Source organism: Microcaecilia unicolor, chromosome 2 (genome assembly GCF_901765095.1).
Source record: "Microcaecilia unicolor chromosome 2, aMicUni1.1, whole genome shotgun sequence".
NCBI lineage: Eukaryota > Metazoa > Chordata > Amphibia > Gymnophiona > Siphonopidae > Microcaecilia > Microcaecilia unicolor.
Genome location: NC_044032.1, coordinates 522087126 through 522108912, shown reverse-complemented (window position 1 = coordinate 522108912; position 21787 = coordinate 522087126). Strand labels below are relative to the sequence as shown.

The 21787-nt window shown below is 40.1% G+C and overlaps 1 protein-coding gene across 2 annotated transcripts in view; it reads left to right on the top strand.

The window, feature by feature from the left end:
* The window catches only part of CCDC149 (coiled-coil domain containing 149), a 179857-nt gene that overhangs the window by 37524 nt on the left and 120546 nt on the right, over positions 1 to 21787 (top strand). For both annotated transcript variants that reach the window (XM_030191244.1, XM_030191243.1), the window contains exon 3: positions 16611 to 16649. In XM_030191244.1, coding sequence (XP_030047104.1) covers positions 16611 to 16649 — 39 coding nt within the window. The remainder of the gene's footprint in view (positions 1 to 16610; positions 16650 to 21787) is intronic.

The following is a 21787-nucleotide window of genomic DNA, read 5'->3' as shown; positions in this document are numbered from 1 at the left end:
AACGCAAATCCCTTACCATTCTCGTAGCTTTTCTTTGCACCGCTTCAATTCTTTTAAATCCTTTGCAAGGTACGGCCTCCAAAACTGAACACAATACTCTAGGTGGGGCCTCACCAACAACTTACACAGGGGCATCAACACCCCCTTTCTTCTGCTGGTCACACTTCTCTCTATACAGCCTAACAACCTTCTAGCTACAGCCACCGCCTTGTCACACTGTTTCGTCGCCTTCAGATCCTCAGATACTATCACCCCAAGATCCCTCTCCCTGTCCGTTCCTATCAGACTCTCCCCGCCTAACACATACGTCTCCCGAGGATTTCTATTCCCTAAGTGCAACTTTGCATTTCTTCACATTGAATTTTAATTGCCAAACCTTAGACCATTCTTCTAGCTTCCTCAGATCCTTTTTCTTATTTTCCACTCCCTCCCGGGTGTCCACTCTGTTACAGATCTTAGTATCATCCGCAAATAGGCAAACTTTACCTTCTAACCCTTCGGCAATGTCACTCACAAATATATTGAACAGAATCAGTCCCAGCACCGATCCTTGAGGTACACCACTACTCACCTTTTCCCTCCGAGCGAATTCCATTCACCACCACCCTCTGGCTTCTGTCCGTCAACCAGTTCCTAATCCAGTTCACCACTTCGGGTCCTATCTTCAGCCCATCCAGTTTATTTAAGAACCTCCTGTGGGGAACCGTGTCAAAAGCTTTGCTTGAAATCTAAGTAGATTACGTCTATAGCTCGTCCCTGATTCAATTCTCCTGTCACCCAATCAAAGAATTCAATGAGATTCGTTTGGCACGATTTCCCTTTGGTAAAACCATGTTGTCTCAGATCTTGCAACTTATAATTAATTCTATTCAAAGAAACTAAGCATCTACATGCAAACTTTAGTATGAAAGTTCTTCCCAGTGCAAGAATTCGTGGCTTTAACCCCAGGAATTCCCTTCTCCTTTTCTGTGTTGATTTGCTTATGTCAGGAAATACTTGTATCTTTGATCCAAAAAATTGAAGTAAAGTCTTAATATGTTATTACTATCAGTTTCAAAGGCAAACGAAGCAAGAAGAGTTGTGCGTTCAGTAATTGTCTCTAAGAAAGTTTCAAGAAATTCTGTCAAATTTAACTCCGGAACTGGTTCTGTAGGTAATGATTTAACTCCTGTAATATGATATGCCTTTTACAATGGGAGGAAGAGCTTCTTTCTGTTGGATTATTTGTAGTAAATAATTAGCAAATTTTAGTACACACAGCTTCAGCTTTAGAAATGTTAATTTCTTTCTTCATCTCTCTCTCATTCACCCCTGAATAATTCACTGCTGAGTCACTTTAAAGTTGAAGTAACAAAACATCTGTTTACTCACAGTTTGCAGTTAGATTATAATCAGACAGGCTTATATATACATATTACTATACATTTGTATTATCAGCTCCTTCCATGTGCTTAGATGGTAATGGATGCTCACACCACCATAGATCCTCTCAGGTTAGGAGAGATCATGAGCTCCATGTGCTCCATGTGCTGCATGTGCTGTGTCTAACCCCCACAGGAAGTTGCATAGCTGTGTGACCTCACTAAGTAATTCACATCAGAGGTCACAGAGTAATCACAGAGAAATAATAGGTGACAGGCAATGCATGTAAAAATACAATTACATTCCAACAAACCCCTTCTCATGCATAACTGTCATGCAATTATTTATTCATACAAAGTCCAAGCTTTATACGCAGATTCACAAAATGTTCTCTGGGTAACGGTTTGGTCATGATGTCAGCTGTCATCTCACTGGTGTGACAATAGTGTAGACTGATGACCCCTTCTTTCGCCAGCTCTCGCACGTTGTGGTATTTCGTTGCGATGTGCTTGGTGCGTGACTGAACCTTGTCATTCTGTGACAGTCGGATGCAGCTCTGATTATCTTCCATTAACTGGATTGGTCTCTTTTCAGCTATTCCGAAATCCAGCAAAAGTTTTTCAATCCACATCAGTTCTCTGCACGCTTCCGATACGGCCACATATTCAGCTTCTGTAGAAGACAAACTCACAATACTTTGTTTATGACTGGCCCATGTAATTTGTACATTTCCATACATAAACACATATCCACTTGTGGATTTATAATTAGAATGATCCCCTGCCCAATCTGAATCACAGTAACATATTAGTTTTGGATTACTATTGGCTGAAATCTTTAATTTACAATCAATGGTACCCTTTAAATACCTTACCATCCTTTTAACTGCAGTCCAATCTGATTTGGTAGGTGAGCTGACCCTTCTGCTCAAAATTCCTACTGCATTTGCTATATCAGCCCTGTATGTGGTAGCTAGATATAAAAGCTTACCTATGGCTGATCTATATTGGATGTTATCTGGTAAAGGTTCTCTTACTGTTTCATCCTTCAGAAAATCAGTGATCATGGGAGTGCTTACAACTTGGGCATCTTGCATACCTAAACTTTCAATAAGCTCATTTATTTCTGCTTCTGGCTTAGAAGATAAGAACCATCATTTTGTTTCTCAATTTCTATACCAAGATAGTATGACACATTACCAAGTTCTTTTATCTCAACATTGAGGTTTAAACACTTTACAATGTCCTTGTACTCTTGCTCACTTTTGCTTGCAATGAGCAGATCATCAACAAAAGCTAAAATGTATGCATATTGTCCATTTGTGCACCTAGTGTACAAGCATTTATCTGCTTCACCTTGCTTAAATCCTAAATTTGTCAATATTTCATGCAATTTTTCATTCCAACATTTTGCACTTTGCTTTAATCCATAAAGACCTTTGTTTAATTTACACACTAGCTGTCTTTGTTTTGTATTTATGAAACCTGTTGGCTGTTCCATGTACAAGTCTTCAGTTATTTCTCCATGAAGAAACGCTGTTTTCACATCAATGTGGTTGACTTGCATGCCTTTTGAGACTGCAATGCTCAGAAGTGTTCTGATTGTCGTGTGTTTCACTACAGGTGCAAACACTTCATCAAAATCTTCTCCATATTTTTGAAGATATCCCTTTGCGACTAATCTTGCTTTATACCTTTCCACTTTTCCTTGTGCATTCCTTTTTAACTTGAATATCCATTTGCATCCTATAGCTTTCTTGCCAGGAGGTAATTTTGTAAGAATCCAAGTATTATTTTTATCCAATGCATCAATTTCTTCTTGTGCAGCTTTATGCCATTCAGCAGCTTCTTCTGCTGGCATTTTCTCAATCTCATCCCATGTTAAGGGCTCTTGAGCTTCTGCTGACTTTGTTAGGTAAGACAGTCTTGGGGGTGGAACACCTTTGTTTTCCCTGGATGAGCGTCTGACAACAGGTTGGTCTGACCTTTCCGCATCCTCTAAATCTGAGAGTTCTTCTCCAATTGATTCCCCTTCTCCAACTGTACTGTCTTCTTCAATGATCCTTTCTGTGTCTGCTTCCTCTGCCTGTTCCTCGTTAGATACAGGTGAGTTGCTTTCAGACATCTGCCTTGGTATGGCATTTATATACACTGGCATGTCTATTATGGTTCTAGTTTCATATTCTGGATGATAAGGCTCATCTGGGATAATCCAGCCTTTATCAACCCTTTTGTTTTCATCAAAATATGTAACATGTCTTATGCCAACAATGCCAGTTTTCAGATTCAAAATTCTATATCCTTTGTGTCCTGGAGCATAGCCAACTAAAATGCCCCTTTCTGTTGTGGAATCCAGCTTATGCCTTCTTTGCTTTGGTATATGAGCATATGCTGTACTTCCAAATGTTCTTATGTGTGACAGGTTTGGCTTCCTACCATGCCATGTCTCATGTGGTGTGCGCTCAGCGCCTTTAGTTGGCATTCTGTTTTGTAGGTACACTGCTGTGAGAATGGCTTCCCCCCATAGTCTTTTAGGGAGATTGCTATCTGACAGCATACATCTGGTCATTTCCACAAGTGACCTAAATTTTCTCTCTGCAACAGAATTTTGCTCTGGTGTATAAGCTACTGTTGTGATATGCTGAATGCCTTCTTGTTCTAGAAATGTGCGCATGCTTTGTGAAATGAACTCACCACCATTGTCGGTCTGAAGAACCTTTGGTTTTCTTTCAAATTTATTGCTCACCATGGCTACGTATTTCTTCAGCATGTCTGTGACTTGACTTTTTTCTTTCAGCAAATAGGCCACACAGTATCTAGAGAAATCATCCAAGAATATTAGCACAAATCTGTTATTTCCCAATGATGGGATATTAAACGGTCCACATAAGTCACTGTGTATTAAGTCCAGCACTTTATTACTCCTATTTCCTGTGTATGCAGGAAATGAGGGTCTCACACCTTTTTGAGTAACACAGTCTATGCATTTCTCCATATTACCAGCATCTGCACTTATCTGAATGCCGGTGGCCAGTTGCTTACTGTAAAGATCCTGGATCACCTTAGAATCACGATGTCCCAGGCGGCGGTGCCAGATTTCCAGACTACATTTACCATCATTCTTCCTTACTTGCGCCATATGTGAGGCTTCACCTGAAATGCTCAGTTTATAAACATCATTATGCATAAAAGCTTCAGCATACACTTCATCATTTTTAGAGATTGTGCACTTACTGTTTTCAAAATGAATCACAAATCCCTTCTTATCTAATGTAGATACACTAAGCATATTGCAAACTGCTTGGGGAATATACAAGACATCACTTACAGGAATTTCTTTAACTTCATTAGACACTTTGCATTTTAAGAATCCAATACCTTTTGCTTGGATCTTAGCAGTCCCTGCGTTTGCAGTTTTAAGAATACCTTCCTCTGGACACATTTCCTGAAAGAAATCCTTACAATTGGTTAAATGGCATGTGCTCCCTGAATCCAAAATCCAAGTACTTTCATTTGAATTATTATTTACCATAGTCAAAGATTTTTCTGCCATTAGAAAGCCCTTGTGTTTATCTTTGTCCTTCATACATTTCCTGGTTTGAAAATTCTTTAGTTCCATTGGCTTAGGTGAGCTAGAGGGAGTGTTTTGTGTTTCCTTACACCATTTAGATACATGTCCCTCCTTTCCACATGAGTAGCAAATCAGCTTGCCCTTGGGTGGAGTTTTCCCATAGCTCCGCCTTCCTCTGTTCTTTGCCAAGAAATTTGTTTCATTTCTCTCTGACTGACTTTGAGAACACTTCTCCTCAGAATCATTTATTATGCATTCCTGCCTTAGTTTTGATGTTGCCTGTTCAAAAGATTGCCCTTCAATGGCCTCATTTACAGACCTAAAAACATCAAACTTCTTTGATAGTGAGGTAAAAAGAAATGCTCTTTTCAATGCATCACACATGGGAATTCCAGAAAGTTCTAACTTTTGAAATGAAGACATAAGATGCATAATGTGATCATTACATTTACTTTTATCCCTTAATTTGGTTTCATTCAACTCTGCCAACCAAATTGGTTGCTGCTTTGCATATGTAGTTGCATACATAGTTCTCAGTTTATATAAAATGTCCTTTGGTGTATCTTTTCCCTCCACTAATATGGCTTGTTTCTCTGAGAGAGCTTCCAAAAGCATGCACTTCACATAATAGTTTGCATTGTCCCATTCAGCCATATTTTCAGCTGTTCTGTCTTGGTCTAAGCATATATCTAATCTTTTTGCTCGAAGGAGACATATGAATCTTAGTTCCCACTGCCGATAATTAAACTCAGTTAATTTAGGCACCTTGAGAGAATAGAAAAATGGTGAATTTCTTCCCTCAGCCATTTTCTTAGCCTTCTGTCTGCTGTGTGGGGGGAGAGAGAGACAGACTGAATCTTTCCTTTAAAACTTAAGAGAAAAATGTGGCTTTTTTTCTGCCTGATAATATTTCTCTTCTTTTTCAATTCCTGAGCCCTGGGCCCATAACCCTTTTGTTGGATTATTTGTAGTAAATAATTAGCAAATTTTAGTACACACAGCTTCAGCTTTAGAAATGTTAATTTCTTTCTTCATCTCTCTCTCATTCACCCCTGAATAATTCACTGCTGAGTCACTTTAAAGTTGAAGTAACAAAACATCTGTTTACTCACAGTTTGCAGTTAGATTATAATCAGACAGGCTTATATATACATATTACTATACATTTGTATTATCAGCTCCTTCCATGTGCTTAGATGGTAATGGATGCTCACACCACCATAGATCCTCTCAGGTTAGGAGAGATCATGAGCTCCATGTGCTCCATGTGCTGCATGTGCTGTGTCTAACCCCCACAGGAAGTTGCATAGCTGTGTGACCTCACTAAGTAATTCACATCAGAGGTCACAGAGTAATCACAGAGAAATAATAGGTGACAGGCAATGCATGTAAAAATACAATTACATTCCAACACTTTCGAAATATCCAGTACTTCAATGAAATATTTCCTTTGCTGGTATCAGAGGCGTCTTTGGAAAGTTTAAGAATCTTAAGTTGTTACGCCTCAGTTGGTTATCTAGGTATTCTATCTTTTTTGGGGCATTATCTCTTTCCATAATGACATTTCCAACGAGACTTTGTAGTTTTTTAATCTCTAATCCATTAGACTCACATTTGTCTTGCGTTTTAACCCTCAAAATTAAAGATTGCTGTTGTTTAATTTCAATTACTTCAGTTTTAAATAAGTTCGTGGATTGAAGAAGTGATGAATTCAATACCTGGATTGCGTCCCACAGGGCCTCTAGGGTTACAACAGCTGGTCTCAATTTCTCACCGACTCTCGCAGAAGGAGCGGCCAAGATGGGGGAAGGTGAGGAATCAACGCCCCTCACGCTTCTATCCATTGTCGACTCATCTGGCGTTGAAAATCCAGCAGGGCCACCGGGATTATACATTTTAAAGTTTGGAACACCCACAGGCTTATTAAGAGGACGACACATATCTTTCAACACAAATCGGAAGATGGGCGTCCAAATCGGCATAATCGAAAGCCGATTTTGGGTGTCCCCAACTGCTTTCTGTCGTGAGGCATGTCTGAGGCGTAGCGAAGGTGGGACTTGGGTGTGCCTAACAAATGGGCATCCTCGACCCATAATGGAAAAAAAAAGGGCATCCCTGACGAGCATTTGGATGACTTTACCTGGTCCAGTTTTTCTTACGACCAAGGCACAAAAAGGTGTGCGAACTGACCAGATGACCTCCCCTTACTCCCCCAGTGGTCACTAACCCCCTCCCAGTGGCCTAGTGGTTAGGGTGGTGGACTTTGGTCCTGGGGAACTGAGGAACCGAGTTCGATTCCCACTTCAGGCACAGGCAGCTCCTTGTGACTCTGGGCAAGTCACTTAACCCTCCATTGCCCCATGTAGGCCGCATTGAGCCTGCCATGAGTGGGAAAGCGCGGGGTACAAATGCAACAAAAAAAATACATTCTTTAAGTGGAAGCCAGTGTAGTTTTTCTCTTAGGGGTCTGGCGCTTTCGTATTTCGTCTTTCCAAATACGAGTCTGGCTGCTGTGTTTTGGGCAGTTGATGGTATTGCTTTTGCTCTTACATGTATCATTTTGTCTGTACTTACTGGTACCAATAAAACTTTTTAATCATTTTATGATTTGTAGTAATATAAGATTTTACAAGTTCATTTTTTTTGGTATTGTATATTTATATTTTTGCTTTTATTTTCATTTTTATGTTTTTATAAGGTTGAAAGACTCCTGCCATAGGCATAGTTACTAAAACACGGCCATGTCAAGTCCTCGCAACACGTGGAATTGAGACCTTTTAATAAAATGTTTTTGATTTTGAACTATTGGAATCCTTGTCTTTGGTGCTTCACTTCCCTTTCTTCTTGCTGAAACAATATCATAAGCATACTAACCATTTTCTTTGTGTCCTCAATTTCAAAATGGTGGATTCACTAAATGCCATGATTTAAATATTCCACATGACCCAGTCACCCACCGATCAGGAAGCTAGAAAACCTATGACAAAGAACCCCTGTCTATCTCAAGGTTTAAGCCTGCGTGGGCCTCTGTGTTTAAAGAAAACAAAATCTATTTTTGCTCCTTTTAGAATTTAAATTTTGATTGTTAAATTATACAGAGCAACAATGGATTTTTTTCTTTAAACACAGAGGTCTCCGCCAGCTTAAACCTTGACCTCAATTCTATTGAAAATATGTGAAACGACTTGTATAGCGCTGCCCATCAATGCTCCCCAAAGAACTTACTAGAGCTTGAACAGTTTTCTAAAGAATGGTCTAATATTAACAAATCTAGATATGCACGGTTGGTGAAGACTTATCCCAAGTACCTTATATAGGTCTTCCTTCCACAAAGTATTGACTCATGGAGGTGAAGACTTATCCAACTGTGGCATTTAGCTTAATTTTTGGGTTTTTTTTTTTTTTTCTTTTTTTTAGTATATGCTTTGTCCCTTCCATTCCCCCTATCTAAATGTTACAGCACAGAGAACCTTTGTTTATAGAACACAGCATTTCCAAGGTTTCTTTTACTGAAGATTGTAATTGCCATTTCGTTACAGGAATTTCTCCAGCACCCATGTTTGTCATAGTGTTATCTAGATCCTCAACAATTCTTCCCCTTCAAACCTTGTGAAGTAGTCTCAGTGGCACCGACTGTGTCAGGGAGGGGGGAAGAGTGCTCTTAAAAGTCAGCACGGCCCAGAATTCACAGTTTCAGCAGAAAGTATAGGAATTAAGGGCTCTGCCTGCACAAAATGCTGAAGTCAGAGCTTTTAGCCAGAAAGATGCAGCTGTCAGGCTTCTTAAGTTTGAGCCTTTAGACATGCAGTTCATGGGTCATAATCTGACTTGTCAGTGTCAGAAAAGAGCAAAACAATTCAGAAGATACGATACAGAAAACTGAAGTCTTTCTGCTTCAATCTAATAGGTAATGTCTGTACTAAATATAGCCACCTAGGGAAATAATCATACGAATAAGATGAATTCTCCCTCTCAAGGAGACTGGTAGGTCCCTCCAGCTGTCCAGTGGTTTATGGGTTTCAGCCAGCTTCAAGGACGCATTAAGGGAATACAAAGCTTGTACCTTACAAATCGTAAAATAAATTAAACATAAGTTAAAATGTGTCATGATTTAAACAAAACACAAACTGTTTATAAAATATATGTAAAAGACAAGAGTGAAAAACAATGTATTTCCATTTGTATTGTATACCACAATACAATAAAGAATGATAAATTAACAAAAATGGTATGGGATTTGCATTCCAAGACTGATGAGGAAAGACTTACTGACCTGAATACGTATACCCTGGAGGAAAGGAGAAACGGGTGATATGATACAGACATTCAAATATCCGCAAACAAACCTTTTTCAGAGACAGCAAGGTGGCAGAACTAGAGGACATGAATTGAGGTTGAAGGGAGGCAGACTTGGGAATAATGTTAGGAAGTATTTTTTCACTGAGAGGGTGGTAGATACCTGGAATGTTCTCCTGTGGTGTAGATGAAAATGGTAATGGAATTAAAAACTGCTGTGGCATAAACACAAAGGAATCCTGTTTAGAAGGAATGGATCCACAGTAGCTTAGTGGACATTGGGTGGCAACACCGGAAATTGGGAAGCAAAGCCAGTGCTGGGCAGACTTCTACGTTCTGTGCCCTGAAAATGGCAAGGACAAATATATATATATATATATATATATATATATATATATATATACTGTATATATATATATATATATATATATAATTATCACATACAATGAGTTTATCTTGTTGGGCAGACTGGATGGACTGTACAAGTCTTTATCTGCTATCATCGACCATGTTACTATATTATGGGCTGTATAAATCAAAAAGTACATTAAATTGGATACATGGTACAGACAAGAGTAAGACATATAATCATGCGAAATAGCATTGTTCAAATGCCTTTGTTTAATTATAAGGTCATGTACTTCATAACGGTTGGAAATGAGATAAACATCAGACTTTTGAAATGAAACAACAATGTAAGCTCTTCTGGCATATGTCAATAGTAAACTCAGATCAACAACTCAGGATGGAAATAATGAATTTATTTTATTTTTTATTTATTTATGACATTTATACCTCGCATTAGCCCGAGTAGATCTCAGGTTCAATGAGTCTTACATAACAATTAGAAAAGCATGAACATGTTAAAAACATATTAACAGAAATTAAAATACATCATTTAATGATAGACCAGTAAAACCCGAGTTAGGAGCAGTTGTAATTAAATACTAAGGGCCCTGTTTACTAATCCCCACTATAGGTGTGCTAGTGTTTTTAGCGTGCACTAATGCTAGAGAAACCCATGTATTCCTGTGGGTGTCTCTAGTGTTAGTGCATTGTAATTTTTAGCGTGCACTAAAAACGCTAGTGCACCTTAGTAAACAGAGCCCTTAGTGATTTAAGCTAGATAATTGAAATATAGAGGAAAAAGGTAAAGGGCTAGGATTAACTAAATTAAGTAAACAATTTCTGAAACCAACACATATACACTTTGAGCCCGATTCTATAAATAGTGCCTAAAATTTGTTGCTCAACTTTATTCTATAAAGGGCGCTGTGGGATGAGCACTCTTTATACAATAACATTGAGTGCCCAATTTGGTGCTCAACTTTGGGTGCAAGGACTTAACACAAGCTGAAACCTGGTGTAAATTCTGGTGCGCAAATCGGATGTGAGTCTCTACTATTTTTTCATAATGTGTGCATCTTTTGTAAATGCCCCGACCTCTCCCATGGCCATGCCCCCTTTTGAATTGCGTGCAATCCAATTTAGTTGCCCATTATTACATAATAGTGTGTAGATAGATCAGCATTCAGATCATAATTAATGCCAATTAAGTGCTTGTTAGCTCCAATAATTAAATCATTGGAGCCCATCAGCTAATTATTTTGGGTGCCAATCTGGAATCCATGCCCAATTTTGGGTGCCCAAATTTGGCTGACTTTAATTTATAGAATCTGGGGGTTTGAGTCTGGGCTATAAAGACTTGTAGTTCTTTTAAAGCTGCCTTTGGTCTTTTGGCAGTCTTTCTGATAAATCTTCTCCTTGTTCAGTCATATAGTTTGGAGGGATAGCCTGATCAAGCCATGGTCTCTCTAGTACTATCAACAAAAAAATCTGCTGAATATACTTTATGTATAAATTTTAAAAAAAATTATAAAAGGAAGAAAAAGTCCTCTGATAACTTAGCTATTTTATTTGTACTTATTGTTATCACCATGTGGCAATTTTTATAATTTATTGGCCATAAAAAAGCTCTTAACATTGAAAAGTAAAACACAAGAGTTCTAAAGAAATCTTCTGAACAAACCATCAGGTAATTGAAAAGCATTTAGTTTGACTTATCTTAATTTGACTTTGATGCAACCTTTTAAATCCTTGTCACTTACAGCATAAGAAGAAACTCCACAAAGGCTACATTTTGCTAGTTGACGGAATCAGGGGTTCATCTTAAACTAACCGCAAAGACAAAAGCTTAAGTACAGAAAATGCAAGATGTTCAAGAATTGAAATCCAATCCCTCAATTAAATTGTTACATCCAGTGTCCATTTTTTTTTATCTTAGAAGCTGGTAGTTCTAGTCTCTAATGATCTAGAGTATGGCAGAAAACCTCCAGTGTTTACAGAGATGCCAAGTTCTCTCCACATTCATTGAAATGCGATTAAACCATTTGATCACCATTACCACTGCTGATTGGGTGTGCACAAGAAAATAATTCCACTTTATGTTAGAATTTAATCCAAGTGGATCAACTAAATTCAACAGTGATCCATTTCTGCTACTCAGAATAACCACGGTCTCCTGAAATTGAATTCATGACAACCTCTAAATAAAACACTGAAGTGACAAAAAAAAGTTAGTATTTTAGACAATACAACATAAATAGTGCTGCTTTTCAGTGGTTCTTCAAATAGCTTCAGTGTTCAGACATCCTTAACCTAAATTGCTGGGAAGTTTTTTTTACATGTAGATCTTATTAAGGGGTCCTTTTACTAAGATGTGCTAATGATTAGCATGTGCTAAATAAGATGCCCATAGGAATATAATGGGCTTCTTATGATTTAGCGCATGCTAATCAGCACATGCGCTCAATTCATTAGCGCATCTTAGAGGAACCCTAACAGGCTTATTTTCGAAAGAGAAGGATGCCCATCTTTCGACACAAATTGGGAGATGGGCGGCCTTTCCCCCTGGTCACCCAGATCGGCATAATCGAAAGCCGATTTTGGGCATCCCCAACTGCTTTCCATTGCGGGGATGACCAAAGTTCCCGGGGGCGTGTTGGAGGCGTAGCGAAGGTGAGTTTTGGGCGTGCCTAACACATGGGCGTCCTCGACCCATAAATCAAAAAAAAGGGCATCCCTGATGAGCATTTGGACAACTTTACTTGGTCCTTTTTTTTTTTTACGACCAAGCCACGAAAAAGGTGCCCAAACTGACCAGATGACCTCCCCTTACTCCCGCAGTGGTCACTAACCCCCTCCCGCCCTCAAAAACTAATTTTAAAATCTTTTTTTCCAGCCTCTATGCCAGCCTCAAATGTCATACTCAGCTCCTTGACAGCAGTATGCAGGTCCCTGGAGCAGTTTTAGTGGGTGCAGTGCACTTCGGGCCCGTCCCCCACTACATGTTACACTTGTAGTGGTAAATGTGAGCCCTCCAAAACCCACCACAAACCCACTGTACCCACATCTAGGTGCCCCCCTTCACCCGTAAGGGCTTTGGTAGTGGTACTTGTAACCTGGATTGGCCACTGTTGGAAACAGAATGCTGAGCTTGATGGCCCTTCGGTCTGTCCCCATATGGCAATGCTTATGTACTTTTTTAGAGATAATTTTGAGTCCTGTAGAACACATAAAAATATGTGTAACATCAAGTGCTTTAAGTTGTTGTGCTACTAACAGCTCTTGATTTAATGGGCATTTAAATGCTTTTCTCAAGACTTGGAAGTAGATAGCTTCACAGTAACAATTTGGCAGATAATTTCTGGTTAGGGTTTAAAATTTGCCACCAATGAACAAATTCTTCTTAAATCTCAGACACTGAGCATATGGTAGTTTATTTCTTTAAAGGATAAGGATATGAACTTCCATAATATAAAGAAGTGTTTTAGTCAGTCAGTTTCCAATATACCTTTTTCTGAAAAGCCAGACTGGTCCTGAATCACAGAACTGTCTAAAAAAAAAATCAATCGAATGTACATTATAATGAATAAAAAAAATGGAATATATTCATTACATGAATTCAGCCATCCACGAGAACTTAATAAATCTGCTACTGTTCTTGTCCAAAGTGCAGACATGTCATCTGGATCCAATTTCTTTTAAGCACAGCCATATATAAATTAGTCAGTGAAAGAGCATACAATGAAGAAAAGTTGTTTCTCAAAGCTGTAGTTGCCAACTTCATCAAAACTTTATTTGGCACCTTATATGGTCTAGGACAGTGCTCCAAAGATTCTTGAATGATTATCAAAATGTCATCCCAAGGAATGGAGGGAGACATGGAATTAACTTCTAGTATAACCACAACATAATTTCTAGCACTTCAGTACATCAGTGGCTATCTGAGGTTTATCTCCAGTACAGTGGAATTGGATAATTATGGCACATTGATCATTATTATCTTCCAGATCATGGCTGGGAGGATAATGGGCCTATCTATAAGAAGTTTATCAGTGGCATCCAGTCTACAAAATGATTTATTGGATTGGAGCCCTCGGTTCTTTCAGGCAGTCCATTAATCAAGAAGTTATTATAGGAACTTTAATTTTCAAAGTCATTCTGTTTTTGAGCAGGAATTTATAGGCATGCTGAAGCCCTGTCACTTGTTTCGCCCATTTTTTTCATCCATATCACCCACGGTTTTGTTCATCATTGAAACAAGTTGGGCAGCTTCTGTCAATAGCAGTCTCCAGACCAGCAGGTAGGCTGGTGTGTATCTGCGATGACTTATTGCAGAACTGGGAAGAGAAGGGTGAGAAATCTTTGTTTTCTTTCCCATGCTGCTTCCTTTTCCTTGTGGATAGATTTCTTTGGTGTGGCTATGTATAGCACCTGTTTTGCAGGTTGTTCAGAGTTCAGAGCGGGTATAATACTGCTTCCACTCGCTTTTGGCAGCAATTTAGACATATGAATGTTTGGGGGTTTTTTTTGTTTGGGGAATTGAAGGGTGTCTTACAGCAAGGATCGGTGGAATCTCTATACACACGTTCCTTGTGATACAAACTTATCGTGTGACCCTTCCCTCATCCAATAATTTTGTCTCTTTTCTACAGAAACATTGATTAAAACAGCAGATTATCTCCTTTGTATGTCCCCTTAACCCTACATTTGTCTCTCGTCTCCTCAAGTCTGCCAGCATATACAACAAGACTGGGAGGTTGGGTTTGGATTTCCCCTTGCAAACTCACCCCAATGTAAGACTCTTCTCATCACTCAAATTACTTCCCTCAAAGTCAGAAATTATATCATCTAGCAACTAAAACGTAACTAGAAAAAGCCCCAAGCAATATGAACTCCAAAGAGATTCGCATTCACTGTATTGTCTCCTACGGAAAGTATTTCGTGGGACAGCGTATTCTATCATGTTGACTCCTTTCAGTAGCACCATTTATGTCGCAATAGAAATCCTATTTCACTTTGAAAGCATTTTGCATTAGGTTTATCGTTTATTTATTTTCTATTCCGTCTCTTCTTGCATAGCAAATCAGAACGGTTTACATATTATAACTATTCAGGTCAGGGGCGTAGCCAGACTTCGGCGGGAGGGAGGTCCAGAGCCCGAGGTGAGGGGGCACATTTTAGCCCCCCCCCCCCCGCCGACCCCCCCCCCCTCGACTTCACCGCCGCCAACTTTGATGACCCTCTTGACCCCCCCTCCCGCCGCCAACCCTCCCCCGCCGTGGGCTACCTTTGCTGGCGGGGGACCCCAATCCCCGCCAGCCGAGGAGGTCCTCTTCTTCCCGCGAAGGCTTCGTTCTGTTTCTGACGTCCTGTTAAAGCTGGCAACCAGTCCCTAAATGCATACTGGCTACTTCTGCAACTCCTGGGGTACTTGCTTTTAGTCACAGAACTGTGTTCTCAAAAAATGGCGCTGACAACGTCAGACGCTCACAGCACTCATTAAATACACTCCAGAAGTAGCCAGTATGCATTTAGGGACCGGTTACCAGCTTTAACAATGATATGTTACTGTTTTTCTAACAGTGGGAGCATGCCAGCAAACAACATAGTTCCTGACGAAGCCGTAGTGAGTGAAACGGAGGCCCCGTCGAACTTTATACCTGCTGGGTTTACAACGCTTGAACATTGAAGCTAAGTGCTTTTTTTGTTGTTGACAGCCTGAGCTCTTTGAGACACTTTAAGTCTTTTTCCCTTAAGTGTTAGGGGATTATGCGTTTGAAAGTGAGAGTTTTTTGCCCAATGATGGAAACTGAGCACTGTAAACAATGCCAGTTAATTAATCAAGTATACAGTGCTTTAAACCTGACACCAAGTGTGACAGGTTTCTGAGGGCTTTTTCTCTCTATCATTTGAGCTATTGTGAATATCTTCTGAGCTAGAGCCTTATTTCCTTGTATTAGTTTACGTATTTACTCTAGCCAGTACTGCAGTTTTTTTTCCTTAGTTTTCAACTGTCCCAGGTGGGCTCACAATCTAGGTATATTGTACCTGGGGCAATGGAGAGCTAAGTGACTTGCCCAGGGTCACACAGAGCTGCAGAGAAAATTGAACCTGGTTCCCCAGGATCTTAACCCACTGCATCCCACTGCACTGACCATTAGGCTACTCCATTTCCATTCCAAATCTCTTCCCCTGTCAGGATCTTTTCTTAATTTCTAAAATTTTCCCTTTTCCCTGTGAACCTGTAATATCTTTTTCACCATTTCTTATTGGATGTATTTATTCTGGTATTGATATTCCTCTTTCCACAAGAACATAGCACTACCATATTGGATCAGACTAAATATCAATCAAGCCCAATATCCTTTTTCCAGCAGAGGCCAATCCAGGCCACAAGAACCTGGCAGGATCTCAAAAAATATCCAGTCCTTGATCACCGCTTCATTTGGCAACTAAAGTCCACAGCTTAATTGTGTGCTGATGAAAATGTCACCCATCTACTTTATCATTTTCATCACCCTTCTCTGAACCTTTTCTAATGCTGTTATATTTATTTGTTACATTTGTATCCCACATTTTCCCACCTATTTGCAGGCTCAATGTGGCTTACATAGTACCGTATCGGTGTTCGCCAATTCCGGTATGAACAAATACAAGGTGATATTGTGGTAGAATAAGGTTCATGTGTGACAGACACATTAGGGGATCTTAGAGAGGAAGAGTTAAGTTATGTCCATTACGAGCTTTGATTTCATTGTATATCTTTTTTTGAGATGCGGTGACCAGGATTGAAAGGTCTATTTCTAAAACTCACTAAATCCATAGTAGTTGCATTGGGCTTAGAGGGTTTTGGAAATAAGCTCTTCAATAGCACACAATATTTGAGGTGCAGTCACACCATAGAGTGATACATTTCCACTACTACTGTTCTTGGAAACATAATTCCATCTGAGACACCTCTCCCCCAGCTAGAAGTCCACTCCCAGCATGTTTTTCAACTATCCACAGTAACTTTGTGTCTTGTGTTTTATTTATAGGATGGAGATCCAACACTTCCACCAGAGAAGAGGAAACAGGTAAGGTTTTGTTAAGATTTTGATGTGGCCGTGTGGGCAACTTTCAAACAGAGTGCATATTTGTAAAGTCTACAGGTACGTTTTGCCTGCAGACTTTAATTGGTTTTCAAGGGGAAAATGTCCCTCTAAAAATATGACTCAGGAAAAATACACGCATAAATAGGTACCTACTAGGTGTGTGGATACTTTTTTCCATGAAAATGTATGCACATATTTTACAAATCCAAAAGCATAGGGGTAGGTGTACTTTACACCTCAACCCCCTTTCCTTGGGATCCTGTTCTAAATGAGCATGTACACATACCCCAAGATTCTATATGTGGCATTGAAAGATTAGCACCTAAATATAAGCATGGATTCAAGATACGCATGTATCTAAATTAATTAATGAGCTATAAAAAATGAATTAATAAGCCTTAACTATAAATAATAGCACTTAATTGGCACTAATTTGGATTTTCACATGCATCCTCCTGCTTGTTATTCTATAACACCCCGCACCTAAATCCTTCAGCGTGTAACTGAAAAGGAGGCCTGGGGAGGGGCAGGGTGTTCTAAAAAGTTATGCGCGGTTTTATAGAATAGCGCCATTTACTTGCTGAAATGCTGTGAATTCTGCATCAGCATTTATACCAGGTTTCAGTTGGCATGAATTCCAGCGCTCAACTTAAGTCGCGGGACTCTTGTAGCACCCTTTATAGAATGGCACTTAGTGCCAAGTTTTAAATGCCATGTACTGATTCTAGCCTTTAGTGCATATTTGCTATATTTATTTATTTATTTATAAACTTTATATACCCTGTCCTTGGGAAATCCTAGTCAAGATGGTGTACATAATAATAAGCACCAAACACAGAGAGGAGATGGAGTCGCCTTGTAGAACCAAACAGTCTTTATTCCAACCAGCATGAATAACAAAAAAATGATGACCCAACACGGCCATGTTTCGGCAGAAAGTATGCCTGCATCAGAGGTTTTGTCATATAAGCAGCTGGTATAGAAAGGGTAGCATATGCACTTAAGCAGAGTTCCAATAGCTACCTTTCAATGTGGCAATGATAATGCATCAAAGAAATGTATAAACTTCATAGAACCACGCAGCACTACGTATTTCTACCCATAGTGATACCTGACAGATGTAAGTAAATAGAATCCTCACATCCCACCTAAACTACTTACTCCAACAAGGTCTCTTCCCTAACGAAAATGGCAACATCCTACTCACCCCAATTTCCAAAGACACAAAGAAAAAGACAAGTGAACTCGCCAACTACCGCCTAGTAGCATCTATCCTACTACAGTCAAACTGATGGAAAGCATGGTAACCAAACAACTCGGTGATTACATAAACAAATTCTCAATCTTACATGAATCACAATCAGGTTTTCGCCCCCTCCATAGCACTGAAACAGTACTCATTACACTTCTGGCCTGGCCAAATTCAAGCAGGAAATAGCAACAGGTAAAAGCATACTTCTTCAATTCGACATGTCTAGTGCATTCGACATGGTAAACCATAATATACTACTAAGACTCCTAGATTTCTTCGGTATTGGTGGAAACATACTTAGTTGGATCAAGGGTTTCCTAACCACCAGGACATACCAAGTGAAATCAAATTCAAACATATCATCACCGTGGAAAGCCGACTGCGGAGTACCTCAAGGGTCACCACTATCACTGATCCTCTTCAACCTAATGATGACACCACTAGCCAAGTCCTTAAGGGAATTCAGTCAGGTATTGGCCTGGTGCCATTTTATTTATGACGTGTTCCTTCTGTGGCAAGGAACAATGGAGGCATTACAAAATTTGTGTCAAAACTCAATGAATGTCACCCGAAGATTACATTTCAAAGTTTGCTTCATTTCCAAGAGAGAGATTTTGTGGATGTAAACATTAAGCTACATAGAGGAAGATTTGAAAAGGAGGGTTTTTTTCAAAGTTTACTGATCATAACGCTCTCGTAGCATATGACAGCATGCATCCATGCCACACATTTGCACAATTCTTAAGATAAAGATGGGTGTGCAATACAACGATTAGTTATAAATGCACTGCACCCACTTTGATTAATAAGCTGCAAGATAGGGGATATCCAAAAAACATTGTTCGAAAAGATTTAAGTGTGCATTGTAGAATAATCGTGACATACTCCTTCAGGAGAGAATAGATATATCAGAGGAGGATGTGATATCTTGTATCATGAAATATACACATATATCTCCCGAAATAGCTAAGATCACTGGGGAGTATTATCTATCTATTCATGATATTTTTGTTCAGTCTCGTATGATCTTATACCCGCAACACTAATTTTGCAGATGTTCTTTGTCGTTTTGATGTATGGTCAGAACGACGAGGCACCCCCTGGGGTCATCATAAATGAGGAAAGTGCATGATCTGCTCAGTCACACTTGAAGGATATGAAACTTGGGATGAGACCAGGAAACAGAAGATTGCTTTGCATTGTTCTACCACATGTATTTCAAAAGCAGTCATATATATGATGATTTCTCCATGTGGTTTAAAATACATAGGACAAACAAAGCGAATTTTGAAAGTAAGACTCACAGATACATAAAAGCTGTATTACGGGAGGCAGAATTGAAGCTCCCGTGGAGGGGCATAATCGAACGGGGATGACCATCTCTAAGGGCATCCTGGCGAAGGGGTGGGGAAACCTGTATTATCGAAACAAGATGGGCATCCATCTTTCGTTTCTATAATATGGCCGGGGACGCCCAAATCTGAACATTTAGGTCGACCTTAGAGATGGTCAACTTAAATGTTGAGATGGTCGACCTTAGAGATGGTCGTCCCCGATTTTCAGCCATAATGGAAACCGAGGACGCCCATCTGAAAAACGACCAAATCCAAGCCCTTTGGTAATGGGAGGAACCAGCATTCGTAGTGCACTGGTCCCCCTGACATGCCAGGACACCAGCCGGGCACCCTAGGGGGCACTGCAGTGGACTTCACAAATTGCTCCCAAGTGCATAGCTCCCTTATCTTGGGTGCTGAGCCCCCCCAAACCCACTCCCCAGAACTGTACAACACTACCATAGCCCTTACGGGTGAAGGGGGGCACCTACATGTGGGTAAAGTGGGTTTCTGGTGGGTTTTGAAGGGCTCACATTTACCAGCACAAGTGTAACAGGTAGGGGGGGATGGTCCTGGGTCTGCCTGCCTGAAGTGCGCTGCACCCACTAAAACTGCTCCAGGGACCTGCATACTGCTGTCATGGAGCTGGGTATGACATTTCAGGCTGGCATAGAGGGTGGGAGGGGGTTGGTGACCACTGAAGGAGTAAGGGGAGGTCATCCCCGATTCCCTCCGATGGTCATCTGGTCAGTTTGGGCACCTTTTTGAGGCTTGGTCGTGAAAAAAAATGGACCAAGTAAAGTCAACCAAATGCTCGTCAGGGACGCCCTTCTTTTTTCCATTATCGGCCGAGGACGCCCATATGTTAAGCATGCTCCAGTCCCGCCTTTGCTACACCTCCAACACGCCCCCGTGAACTTTGGTCCATTCCCGCGACGGACTGCAGTTGAGGGCGCCCAAAATCGGCTTTCGATTATGCCGATTTGGGCGACTCTGAGAGAAGGACGCCCATCTCCCGATTTGTGTCGGAAGATGGGCACCCTTCTCTTTAGAAAATGCCCCTGTTAGTGCAACATCGTCAACAAATGCAACATAAATTTGAGGATTTGCATTGTTTGGCCATTGATCAATTGAAAGACAATGACAGAAGGGGTGATTATCCCTTAAGGCATCACGTCAGGGAGAGCAACGTTGAATATACAAACTGCAAACTGTTGTACCAAAAGACTCAGTGGTCCAATAGAATAGAAAGCCTTCTTTTAGTTAGTTTCCTGTTTTAATTTCCCTCCAGATCTTTCTTTACTGTTTGCTTTGGATCTAAGGCGATGGGCCAATCACAGATATCTTGTTAGGCACAGCTAGTGAGAATGCCTTCAAATATTCAGACACCCTTTTGCAGCAGCTTTATAAGTGAGTTTCACTTCATCTCCTGACGCATCCTAGCGAAACAGGGAATTCCTTGTCGAGATTTGTTTGTGCTTCAGCTTGGTGAAATTGATGTTCTTGAAGGGATTCGAAAGCACTCTTCATGCTTCTGTGGACTCTTAAAGACAAGTGAAACCTAAGTATTTTTGGATTTAATTTCTAAGCTGTGCACAGTATTTTTGAACTCACAATGGGCTTTTTGACCTGATTAATGCCTTCTTGGCATTCGATAAATGTCTTTGGGTTCAGCGGGTTATGACTAGACTAGCACTTTAGAATTGTACTGAGTTTTTTAAAGTAGTAATTTTTTTCTCCACAACTGGAGTTTTCTTACCACCTCTTTTTTTTCCGTTTGCTAGAATACCTGTGATACTAGCCTATATTAGGGGTTAAAGAGCAATTTAGCACTCCCCCCCCCCCCCCGGGCGGTTGAGATTTCATTTCTTAATTAAAGTTATGGTGCAGCCTTAATCATGCTCCACTGACAATATATATAGGTAAAATTTCCTCTTAAGAACATAACATAAGAACAAAGCATTGCTATGCTGGGGCAGACTGAAAGTCCATCAAGCCCAGTATCCTGTTTCCAACAGTGGCCAATCCAGGTCACAAGTACCTGGAATGATACCAAAACCATACAGCAGATTTTATGCTGCTAATCTTAGAAATAAGCTGTGGATTTTCCCAAGTCCAACTTAATAATGGCTTATGGACGTTTCTATCAGGAAATTATCCAAACCTTTTTTAAACCCTGCTAAGCTAATTGCTTTTACCACATTCTCTGGCAATGAATTCCAAAGTTTAATTGCATGTTGAGTGAAGAGATATTTTCTCTAGTTTGTTTTCAATTTACTACTTAGGAGCTTCAATGCATGCCCCCTATTTCTAGTATTTTTGGAAAGGGTAAACAAACAGTTCACATCTACCCGTTCCACTTTACTCAGTATTTTATAGATCGCTATCATATCTCTCCTCATCCATCTCTTCTCCAAGCTGAAGAACCCTAGCTGCTTTAGCCTTTCCTCATATGGAAGTCGTCCCATCCCCGTTATCATTTTCGTCACCCTTCTCTGTACCAACAAAGATGTCATGCCTGTGGGACAGCACTT